Source organism: Mastigoproctus giganteus, chromosome 3, assembly GCF_048544385.1.
Source record: "Mastigoproctus giganteus isolate SK-2022 chromosome 3, ASM4854438v1, whole genome shotgun sequence".
Lineage (NCBI taxonomy): Eukaryota > Metazoa > Arthropoda > Arachnida > Uropygi > Thelyphonidae > Mastigoproctus > Mastigoproctus giganteus.
This window is the reverse complement of record NC_143577.1, coordinates 193,324,392-193,337,349: the sequence shown is the minus strand read 5'-3', so window position 1 is coordinate 193,337,349 and position 12,958 is coordinate 193,324,392. Positions and strand designations below refer to the sequence as shown.

At 35.6% G+C, this 12,958-nt stretch overlaps 1 protein-coding gene across 1 annotated transcript in view; it reads right to left on the bottom strand.

Annotated features, from left to right (window-relative positions):
- Positions 1-3,071: 3,071 nt before the first annotated feature.
- Positions 3,072-12,958, bottom strand: part of Sec10 (Exocyst complex component Sec10) — a 225,498-nt gene continuing 215,611 nt past the window's right edge. Inside the window, exons 16-17 of the mRNA XM_090369552.1 lie at positions 8,664-8,824; positions 3,072-3,275 (exon numbers count right to left, since the gene is read on the bottom strand). Coding sequence (XP_090225678.1) covers positions 3,189-3,275; positions 8,664-8,824 — 248 coding nt within the window. The 3' untranslated portion in view covers positions 3,072-3,188. The remainder of the gene's footprint in view (positions 3,276-8,663; positions 8,825-12,958) is intronic.

Below are 12,958 nucleotides of genomic sequence, written 5' to 3'. Positions count from 1 at the left end.
ATTGGAACACGGCTGATCTCAAATCATACTGAAACTATAAATAGGATTAGACAGGAAGGTACTGACAACTTCATTCTTACAGATGCAAGTACCAAACATGAGTAATGGTTTTAAATATGGTGGATGACCATTGTCTTCCATGTGATCAAATAAGGTTTAAGCATAAATTCCATAAGAATTGTTTTTACTTATGCCCTATTTTTGTGTACTGTATATCTGTCTTGACAAATATGTAAAAGCTTAATGCAACACGTTGTTCTGTGAATTATAATCCATTCTGATGGCAAATTCTACAAGCATATTGACAATTACCAAAAATGCACTCGCATCAGAGTTTATTACGAGGCATTTCTATTACTGCACTGATCTCGGAGCTCTAATTTTACTACACACTACTGGTGCATTCTGGAATCAATATAACCAAAATGTTGCATCTATCGTAGAGCTGACTACATCTTTGATCTACACCAACTGACAGGCTTTGCTTCAACATCCCCCCTCTCCTGCATCCATATTAGTCATCGTTATCAGCAGTCCCTTGCTGCCATTTCATGTCTCTAAGAAAAGAGCCATACAGTGATACATAAGATTTAGTGTGGCACTCACTACAGAAAGAAATAACTGTGCCACTTCCTGAGAGCTGTGATCACACTCAGTACTGATCTGTTATCCTCTAGAGCAATGGTGTCCAACCTACAAATAATTTTTATACAGCCTGCATGGAAAGTGAAGTAAAACAGCATTTTAGAGAGTTACGCCTGAGTGTGTACAGGCATGTAAGTGTCGAGTTTGACTTTATCAAACGTGTACATAGTCCAATGCAGTCATATGTATGCTAAATACTTGTGTATATCAATCCTTTCATATTGTGGAATTTACTATTTTAATATAACTCGTTCATTGTATTGTATTATTATTACTTTGTACTGAATTAAAAAATCATCCTTAAAAATGTTCCGAAAGAGGAAAGTCGATTTGGAGTGTCCTATTTTTAATCAAGGGTGGACTGCAGACTATTTCTTCATTGAATATGACAAAAAAAGCAGTGTTTGGCATGTAAGGAGACTGTCAGTTTTTAAAGAATATAATTTAAAATGATACTATGAATCTTATGATCAACATAAAGGAGTGCTGCAAAAAGAAGTATTCAAAGTTGCAAAACAAACAATACAAAACGTTAGATATATCATTATTTATTTATTCACCTTAATATTGAAAAGCAGTGATCCTTTTCAGGTTTTAAAATTTCTAAAGTGAGCATTTAAAAGCAAAAGTAAAGTATTTTTTTAAACAAAAGTCATATTTTTATAATTTTAATAAAATCTAAAAAATAAATCGCTGACATAGATCTGTTGCACATGAAAGTGTTGGGAATTTGCATTTTTTATATATAGCCTGAAAGTAAAAAATGGTAACATGAAAATATAAACTTCCTTTTACAACTAGATATGGAAACTCTAACAAACTAATTTTTCTCAAATCGCTCAGTGTGGCCTGCAAAACAAATCTAACTTTGAATATGGCCCCTGTACAGGAAAAGGTTGGACACCACTGCTCTAGAGAGTTATGGGCAGTTAGTATCTGATCACACAATTTGAATTCCTTTAGGGGCACCTAAAGGAATCTTTTTTTGGGTTCTTTTAGTAGCTTGTAGGAGCTACTGAATTAGCACTACCTTATCACTTATTTTTCCTGTTGTGTGCAATGTATATACGAATATCTTGACTACTTTCTGTCCATAAGTAAATACACTGTAATTTAATTTATTTTACTTATGTTCTATTTGTATGTTTGTCAGAACATATATATATATATATATTTTTTTATTGTTTATTACTTCCTTTGGTGTTATGTTGTTTGTTTGGTTTTTTTTAAGGAGCATTAGCAACTAAGGCCATATTGCTCCGGGATACGCGGTGGTCATTCTCTGACCTTTCCGCATCCTCCGTATTTGGTGGTGACGGGCTCGAACCCCGGTTTAATCAAGAAGCGTGTGCTACGCACTGCTGCTCCTTCCCACCTGGCTACGGAGGCGCCCTTTGGTGTTATCCAGGATTTCCTTGTGTACTAAATATTCAGTAAACTAACCAAAAAAATTTTACCTGTTAGTTACATAAAAATCACGCACAGATAAAATTAGTAACAATTTTTGCATACTGTGGCTGTCCTCTGTGGAAGACTTATAAAAGGAATGACCAGACCAAGTGGAAATTGGTATGCTGTTGCACCCAATTTAGTCTTCACTTCTGATCTCCATTGCCAATTGTTTTTTTAAAAGGAAACTTTGTCGTAAAAAAGAACCTGTATATAACTTTGGTTTCTGTTTTGATCTCTCTTGGTCCATGATGATGTGCATTGGAAGCAAGGTAATTAGGAAAAATTTTAACAACACTGCTGTTAATAAAGATATTATTTCTTCTTATTATCTAGTATAGTATTAGAATAAAGTTCACAATATACTGAGGTTGCATGCAATGCATCCATACACCTTTTTGTGTTCTTTTTTATATTGCACCTGCTGCAAGGTTAAGGACATTGGTTTTGGCTAAAATCAGTAATAAATGTTTCTTTTAATAGTCAACTGGAGAATTCGCTATAATTATAAAATTATTAAGTTGAGAATTTGTGTTAGAAAATGAATGTACTTTTGAAAAAAAAAACAATTAAGCAAAGACCAATGACTTCTGAACATATCTTAGAAAATCTGTTGGAAAACTGACATACTTCATACCACAAAAAAAAGTCTACTAGTAACAGAAGTACAGGTTGGCCAATTCAATACTATTTATAATATTCTGTAATATGTTGGTGGAACATTAATAAATTTAATTCTGCATAGACGTGTACAGCATTTCTAGAATAACAGCATTCAAAATAGAATAACTTTATTCTACATTATGTAGTAATTCCAGAAATGTCAGCAAACATTTAAAAGGTTATGAAAGACTTCAATGCCATGGTTTTATTATAAGATCTTTAAGATGAGGAATGTTAAATAAGGATATCTTTAAATTAATGAAAATTACATTGATTATTCCCAACTAACAAATCAATATTAAAATTTGTGTGAATTTACAATAATGGAAACATTTTACAAAAAAACAGAGAAATTCTCATATAAAACAAGACTGTGTAGTTTTCAGATATGCTATATATATATATTTATTTTTTGTTCTGATATTAGCCAGCTATTTGAAGTGGTTCACTAATTTTTCTGTTCTGTAATCTGCTCGAAGCTGTACAAAGCTCATTAACACCGAACGATCAAGGTCAGCCTGAGGAAAAAAAAAAAACATTACTCTGTCAGTAATCCTTTATTTGAATATTTTTAAATAAACAACTTTAATACATTGCCCACTTTATAAAATACACCATGAGTATAGTTTCCTCTGTTTTCCTTAGTGTGTGGAAAGTGTATTGCTTTGTACATGTATCAAGCTGTTTTGTTGATGGTTGCTATACAAAAATAATAATTGCATGTCATTTTTAAATGTGAATTGGAAAAATAAATGATTTGATAACTATAAATATTAAACAGATTTTACAAATAAAAAATTTGTAAATTGCTTTACAAAAACTATCCTTGACACTTATTTTCTGACTTTGGAGTTTAGATAGCAGAATGAATAATCATAAAATAATCTTTATACACCTTCCATACATACATACCGCTTATCAGTGAGGGTTAGAAGGTACATTTTCCCCAAAAAAAAAATTTCTTTGAATTGTTTGGGCTGTGGTTCTTCCATGTTTTCTTGTGCAAATGATTTATACTAGATATAAAGCATAATTTGTATCTCCAGTGATAAAAATGTGCAAAACACTCATGAGGAGTCCTAGCAGACCAGAACCTGAATGCAGCCATTATTTAAATAAAATAAATTTTCTTCATATAACAACTTTTTTTGCTTTATTTTGAAATAACAATGAAAGTCACTAGGTCCAATCAGTGCTTAGCGGGATTTGAACTTTCTGGTAGCATTAGCATTGTCACATATTCAGACTGAATACATGGTTCATTTAACTGTTGTGAATATGTCCTAGTACTAGTGAACTAACACTGATTTCATAATGCACCATCAACTGTGATCTCTTCAAGTTCAGACAGTCACCCATTTCTTCATCACATATATCATCATTTTGCACATCTTGTTTGGGAAAGTGGTCCTCTTCTTAATCCTTTTAAATTCTCTAAGTGCAGCCATTCCAGTATTCTCCAAGTGCAGCAGTTTCTGTTATCTGTGAAAGAGCTTTATTTGTACTTTTTTAACAAAGGACAAATATTCTTTGGAAACTATTATCAATATTTTTTAAATTAGTATTATCAAGAGATAAAATTTTATTGTTTTAATAAATCCAAAAATATTCCCTATATTTAATACAGACAAAAACTATAAAATGTGTGCAGTGGGTTAGATATGACTGTAACTGTCCACTTACAACACACTACATTATGTCGGAAATATAAGAAATATTTTGGCAAGCACTTACAAAAGTGTGCACAGCATGCTGAAACAACCTTGTTTCCCAGCATGTACTTTCAAGAAGGTGCAAATTTGTAAAATAACAGCCAATCTAAAAAAAGAATAAAAATATAAAGCAAGAATCTGTACAGGAGGGTCTCATTTCAGTTCATCAGAAGCTACAAATAATTCTTGCATAAACTAAAAAAACCAAAGAGTATTGATGGCCTCAGCTGAGAAGCTGTGAAAACCACAACCAATTAAGTTCAATCAACTGAAGAACAAAGAATGAAAGCTATGGAGCTAACTGAAATGCTCTCAGATGGAATTTTCTTGTTCTAATCCCCAATCAGTGTAGTAATTCTGAGACAAAGTTATAGTTTAAAAAATAAAATAAATAAAAAATGTGTGTGTGTGTGTGTGTTATTTGGTTTTTAGGAGCATTAGCAACTAAGGCCATATTGCTCCGGGATATGCGGTGGTCATTCCCTGACCTTTCCGCATTCTCCGTATTTGGTGGTGACGGGCTCGAACCCCGGTCTAATCAAGAAGCGTGTGCTATGCACTGCTGCTCCTTCCCACCTGGCTACGGAGGCGCGCGTGTGTGTGTGTGTGTGTGTGTGTGTGTGTGTGTGTGTGTGTGTGTGTGTAGCAAGGATAAAAATGGAGTGAAAAGTTAATTAAGTGATAGTTGAGAGGTAAAAATAATATGACAGTTGTACCTGAGTGCACAAAGCAGCAGCACAGTATAGAAGTCGCTCTGGTTGGCTGAAACAAAGAGAGACAGACGCTGATGGTCACATTCATCCACCACCTTTCTCCACTGTCCACGATGAGATGTTATTCCAGAAATGGTGTATTCCCAATGCATTCTTGATACTGTTGAATGGGGATAGTGCAATTTCTGTACCACCTCTGCGATAGAGTGATCCATGCGTCAGGCACTCACTATCATCCCTCTTTGAAAGCCAGTTAATCAATGACGTTTATCCATACTGACATTGAATTACTGTCTACCTGAATGCAGTGTACCTATATACCTGCCAAGCAGTGGGTTCATCCACTGGCAAGAGGGGTGACAGCGTCGCATTGCTCAGGAACCAGGTATCCCATGAATTCTGTCCTTTCAAGTGTATAAGCAAATTAGCAATAAACAATAATTCATTTTAAATTAAATGACACTCAATGAGTAATACCAAGAATACAAAAATGTGCTGGATTAAGGTGCACTAAGGAATGCAGACCTGAAATTAATCAGTAGTGGAAATACTTTTGGTTTTTATTTAAGTGTTAATGTGCAAACTAGTATAAACTATAGGTTACTTATGGCCACTCAGTTTGAATGTTACAAATGATACCTACCTGATATAAGAAACTGCTAACTTTGTGTTATGAGAGAGAGAGAGCATTTTTATTGGTTTATTTTGAAATGTGTACCATATTTTCAGTATAAAATCGAGCGAAGTGGCATATATATTTTATGTTTAATAGCAGAAGACATGTCATGATTGACAGTGTAAAGCAGAGTGTCAATTTTATTTTCATTTAGTTCATTTTATGCAGATTTGCATAAAATGAAGCATCTGCCAATTTGAACATACCTTGATAACCATTTTCTTATTAGTTTTACTTTATCATGCTTCACTACACCCAGGCACAGTATAATGCTCATTTCAAACCCAAATTTTTATTAAAATGTCTTTGTCCTAAGCAGCAAAGTGTGTTTTAATAGTACTCTTTACCTGCTTACAAAAGATTGCCTTACTTGGATTACAATCTTATTAGAGACAGATTAAAATTATTACACAATATCCAAAGAAATCTTGCAATTTAAAATGCCCCTATGAAATATAAAAAGCTTACCTTTTTTCACCTGCACATAAGAAACACCCCAGAAGAAGAAGAAATGGTACTATACTAAAAGGTCAGAACATAAAAAAAAATGGCATTTTAGTTCCATACCTCTCATCCATCAGAAATCAATATTGTAGAGACCACAAAAGTTGCTGGTCACTATACTGAAGTGATGAGTTATGATAGGTAAATAATACCTACTTAACCTTTGACTGGGTGCACTGGTGCATAGCAGCTACCAAAAAAAAAAAAAAAAAAGGTGTGGATTTTCTAAAAAGGGGAAAATTTCAGTACAGACAGATCCCGACTAACTTTATGCCGCAAACCTTTACGTAACTCGAATTTTACATAAATCGGATTTAACTCATCCCCACCCTATTCCTTACGTGTTTACAGTACATGTATATAGTAGTACATTAACAAGTTTTAAAGGTTATCTCTGTTAGTTTCATTCACAGGATGCACACAAATTAGATTTCAATATCTAATTATTAATATTTTGAAGACTAAATACACAAGGCATATGTTATGGGTTGAAATTAACTATATAATATTGGTGTAAATACACCATAGTTTACCCATAATTATTAATGAAAATAATATAACGTAGTATAAATAGTATGAGAAAACAGAAAATAAAAGTTTAATTTGGCTGCTCAATCTTTTATAAGAAATTATTGAGAGACGACTTAACAGTGGCTTCTTTCTTCTCTTCATAAATTTCTCGATAACAGGCTAAAGCATTATCTATTTCTCTTTGGACCTTTAAGAACTATGGGCATTATGATCCATCTTCTCCAATCATCCAATTCCTGCTGAAATCAAGCGGAATGCAACTGTCATCTCTTTCATCATGAAATGTCTCGGTTCTTCTTCTGGTTCCAAAGCCTCAAACTTCAGCAAATTTTATTGCTTCTAATTAAATGACTTCTTCATTTGATAATTCATCCCCATGTGAGTCAATCAATTCTTCAATATCATGTTCATCAACTTCTAATTTTAGTTGTTCAGCAAGCTTCACTATTTTTTCAGTTGTCTTCAAAAGTTCCATCCTTATTGAAAACCATGCACAAACTGCAGACAATTTTTTTTCCAAAATGAATTCACACAATTTTGTGTAACCTTTTGCAATATAAAATATTGCAAAACAAGTTTTGCAATATTTTATATAGCTTGATAAACATTAAAGGACTTCCAAAAATCTCAAAAACCAATCAGGATCTCTCTCCAACATTAGCTGCTAATGCCTGCACAAAAGCCTTATGTAAATAGTAAAACTTTGAAGTTGGCAACTGCCCACTGGTCCATAGGATGGATGAACGAAATAGTGTTGGGTGGAAGGTAGAGTACTTTTATGTTTGAATGCAAAGGATGACTAGGAGCATTATCAACAATAAGCAAAATCTTGAACGGAATGTCAGGTTTTTTGAATGATAAAGTAGCAGTAGCTTAAGCTTACAGCAACCAGAAGCTTTGTCTCTTGACATTGTTTTTTCCTCTTTAGAAATATATGTGCGACATGGCATTTTTTCCCCAAAACAATCCAGTCTTATCTACATTGCCGTAACAAGTGTTACGGCAATGTAAGGACTCTCGTCACTTATTTGTTTCAACCACTCAGAATATTTCTCAGCTGCTTCGGTATCACTACTAGCAAAGTTCTTAAATATAGCAAACCAATCATTACTTGCCACAAAAGATTGAGAACTGTCTGGATATTTTTATTTTATGTCTTCAAAAATACTTCTTGCCTTCGTCTGAATTGGCATTAAGCTTAGTAGAACACACTTTTGGATTTGTTCTTTCATTCATATAGTTAACAATTTTTCCATGTCATAATAGGCAGATCCTTTCACATGTTCCTTTACATGGGCAACATCCTTTACAATTGTATTCACTGCTGATGGTGCAAGACCAAGATTATGTCCTATGGTCATTAAGCTTTGCCCACCTTCATATTTTTTTATAATTTTAATTTTCATCTCTAGATCAGTTTTGGTGCTTTTACAAATGGGTTCACTTTTCAATTATTTTTTTTTGATGCTTTGATCTATGATTTGATCTTATTGTCCAATAGTATCAGTATTAAAAATATTTTTTTAAAGTTTCCTCCTATTTCTTGATATTTTATCTCAAAAAATGTGATTGGCGAATATCAATGTGCCAGGAGTCACGATTTATTTTGATATTTAAATACTGCCTGCTATTTAAATAAAAAGAAAGTTTAATGTATTAAGTAAATTATACATCTACGACAAATGCTGTGACACTACAGAAATGTGCTCAATAAATCTACTTTTATTATTAAACTAATCACTCTCAGAATAATACTTATAATATATTTACCAGTTGATCTCCATTACAGACTAGCTTTAAATTTTTTGAGTCCACTACGAGAAGATTGCAGAGAGCATGAAGGGTATCAAAAAGAGTATTCAATAAAGGACTTCTGAATTCTTTGGCACATTTCCGATATTCATCTACATCACATATTACTACCATGGCTCCTACCAAAATTAGAATATTACATTCCATTTAAAGAAAATCAAATCAAATTGAAAAACAGTCATTTCAAGCAAAACAGAAATTTCTAATATTCTGTCACTGATTGTTAATCCTTTATATATTTAAAAATACATCTGTATGTGTACAGATTATCTTGAAACTTTACAGGAACATGCTGCCATCTATTGTGTTTACAAATAACAGTAATCATTTTTAAATTAACGATAGTTTCAAAAATTAACAAAGGAGGGTGCAACCTTTCAAGAAGATTATAAACATCTTGCTTATTTTAGTCTTGCATTTCTGTGAAAGTTAGTCATGAGCAAAGATTATGAATATGGGCAAAGATAATGGATTTTCTCCTAGAAGTAGAGTGCTCATGTTTAGCACTTTGGACTTTGAATCCAGTAATCTTTTTTTTTTTTTTTTTTATGAGGACCCCAAACACGAGAGGTATTATAACCTATAGTACTTAGTACCGTGCTTGGGTTGCAGGTTGAGAAGACGAAAGAAGATATTTGTTGATATTGGACTTGAACTTCTGTAGATTGTAATTTTCAGGAAATACGTATGAAGGAAGGTTGTTCCAGAAAACGGCAGTTGAATGAATAAATGAGGAAGATGAAAAGTTGGTTCTGTGGGTTTGAAGTTGGACAGTAAATGGATGTTGGCTGGTGGCGGCACGTGTTCGGACTGTTTTGAAAGAGAGAGCGGGAATTATAGAAGCCAATTCAGAAGAACAGTGCCCATGAAAGTATCTGTAGAAGAGGCATGCAGCAGAAACAGTGCATCTATGGGAAAGCGAGTGGAGAGACTCTGTTAGAGATGAATCATTAATTAACCTAACTGCCCTCTTCTGAATGGAATCAAGAAGCCTGAGAGAGGTTTTGGGGGCACCACCCCAGATGTGGGAACAATATTCCATGGCAGGGCGGATTTGCGATTTATACAGAGTGAGCAGCTGTTTGGGAGAAAAGTAACGCCGAGAGCGAAAGAGAAAACCAAGTTTTTTAGATGCAAAGGAAGCAATATTAGTAATGTGCTTGTGCCAAGAGAGATTAGAAGTCAGGGTAATCCCCAAAAGAGATATATCATTTTGCCTAGAAATTGGAGTGTCACTAAAGATAAGCATAGGAGCAGAAGAATCCTTTTTGTGAGATATAAGACAAGATTGAGTTTTAGAAGGGTTGAAATCAATTAAGTTGTCTTTGCCCCACTGGAGAATTACCTGAAGATCGGCATTTAAGGAATTGGCAGCAGATTTTCGAGAACTTGAAGCTGATTGAGCTGGACAAGGTTTCTCAAAATGGAAAGTTGAATGCAATGTGCTATCATCGGCAAAACTATGGATAGGATTTCCAGTCAATGGAAGAAGGTCATTGATATACAAGAGGAAAAGAGTGGGGGAAAGAACTGAACCTTGGGGGACACCGGCATTAGTGGAGAAGTTAGAAGACAGAGAGCCATCTACCATCACCCTCAGTGAGCGATCAGAGAGAAAACTCGATAACCAATTACTAAAAACAGTTGGCAAACCATAAGATGGAAGCTTGTTTAGAAGACCTTTATGCCAAACACGATCAAAAGCCTTTGAGATGTCAAGAGCAACTACTTGTGTTTCACCGAACCTTTCCATTGAATTAGTCCATAAATGGGTAACATAAGCCAGAATATCACCAGTGGATCGACACTGATGGAATCCATACTGGCGATTGTTGATCAGACGGAAGGTTTCTAGGTAGTTTAAGAGTTGGCGGTTAATTGATTTCTCCATTACTTTAGAAAGAGTAGAAGTAATTGCAATGGGATAATAATTGGATGGGAGGGATTTGTCACCCTTTTTAGGAACTGGCTGGATATGAGCAAATTTCCAAGCAGAAGGAAAAACACCTTTGGAATAAGAAAGTGAAAAAAGGCGGCAAACGATAGGAGTAAGTTCAGGAGCACAGGTTTTGAGAACAAGTGGAGAAATACCATCAGGACCTGGAGCTTTCTTAGCATCAAGATTCATCAAACTCCTTCTGATATCCTTTTGACGGAAGACCACAGGAGGCATTGAATGGAGTGTGTTGGGAATGGTGGGAGGTGTTTTACCAAGATCATTAATACATGAGCTCGAAGAAAAATGGGATGCTAGCAGGTCAGCTTTATCCTTGGCTGAAGTGACAACAGAACCATCTGGTTTGGACAGAGGTGGGAGCAGAGATGGGCAAAAGTTGCAGCCAATAGCTTTGGCAAGAGACCAGAATGCTCGGCTACCATTAGGGCAAGAAGCAAGTTTTCTACTCTTAGCCTGTTCAAACTCTAGTTTGGACTGATTAATAACTGCTTTACAATTGTTGCGAGCTTTGGTGTAGGCAGAAAATGAAACTGAAGAATTAGAAACAAGCCAATTACGATATGCAACGTTCTTCTCTTGGACAGCCTTAGCACATTTATTGGAAAACCAAGGTTTAGATAAAGGACGAGATTTTAAAGTGGAGTGTGGGATAAAGGATTCCATTCCTGCAAGAATAATTTCACTGACACGATCTGAGCAAAGGTTGACATCAGAAATTTTGAAACAGTAATCAGACCAAGGAAAAGAAGAAAAGAAGTCTCACAGGTCATCCCATTTTGCATTCTTGTAATGCCAAACAATACGAGGTTGGGAATAGCCATGAGATAAAGGTTCCATTGGAGAAGAGACAATCACGAAGTTGTGATCTGAAGTGCCTAAAAGCCCTCTCACTTCGACCTTGTACTTAGAAGGGTTGTTTGTGAGAAAAAGATCAAGCGTATTGGCTGTATGATTAGGATTGTCCGGTATTCTTGTAGGTAAATGAACAATCTGTGCTAGGTCATTAGTAATTGCAAAAGCCTCAGCATCTCGACCTGCTGGGTCGGTGTGACTAGAAAACGGAAGCCAGTTGGAGTTGTGAACGTTAAAATCACCAAGGAAAATTACCTCATTGTTAGGAAAGTTGGACTGGAGAAAGTCAAGTTGCAAAGAGAGGAAGTCAAAGAGCTCCAAGTGATTAGTGGAGTTGGGAGAACGGTAGAGACAACAGATGAATTTTACACAATGAGGTAGAGAGATTTTAAGCCAGAGAAGATCAAAGAGAGGAGATTCCAAATTGCCAAGTCTCTGACAGGGAATATCAGAACGGACATATGCACAAGTACCACCTTTGAGGCGAAAGGAATCATACAGCAAATAATTTGGACATCTGAGATGAGCAGTAGTTGAATAAACTGATAACTGAGATTCAGTCAGAAAAAGTACATGGGGTTTGGAAGACTGCAAGTAGAAATGGACATCGTTGAGATTAGAATTGAGATCACGTATATTTGTGAAATGAATTAGGAAGTCCTTGGGAGGTTTAGATCTTTTCGCAGATAAGCTTGCTCTATTATTTTGACAATTCATGGTGTATTCAATAGTAAGAAAAAGTGGGTGGGACATGCTGTATGAAGTAATGAAATTTTTGGATATGGCGTACATGTGGTAAGAATATACCCAGATCCTTGACATAACGTGGCCTCGACAATGCTCCCCGCATGCACACTACTTGGACTCCCTCCAGTCACTATCTGGCAGAGTAGAGGTAGCAAGATTATACATTAGCTGATCCGGAAGCTTCCTAGAGAGTTACCAATAGGTTCAGTCCAGTGTACTAACTAGCGGCTGGCCTGCGAAAACCGTTTTAGAGCTGTACCCTCGAAATGTAAGGAATATTGGATCTCGCCACGACATTCATCATAACCTCAAAAATCATCAATCATACTGCATGATGGAAGAGATAGGGAAGTGTTGGCCGGAACTTAGCTCTAGAGACTAAACATGGTTTCCACCACTTCAAGCCTCCAATAAGCAAAGTGGTGGTATTTCACCGGTTGATGAGAGTCATCTACCACCTAGTACTGCCTGGTAACATAGAGGGGCGGCGTTCCTCCATGTGGTGTGGGCGCCACACCTCGACCCCTGCTTACGTTGGTTTACACCTGGGTGGTCACCCACCATGTACTTGTGCATGAAGGTTATACCCAGGATTACTAACAGTCCCACCATCGTGAAGTGCAAGCAGAGGATTTGGCTGTCATAGACCGTCCGGACTTCGCCGAAATTGGGTCCACTTTGACTTGAGTGTCACTCG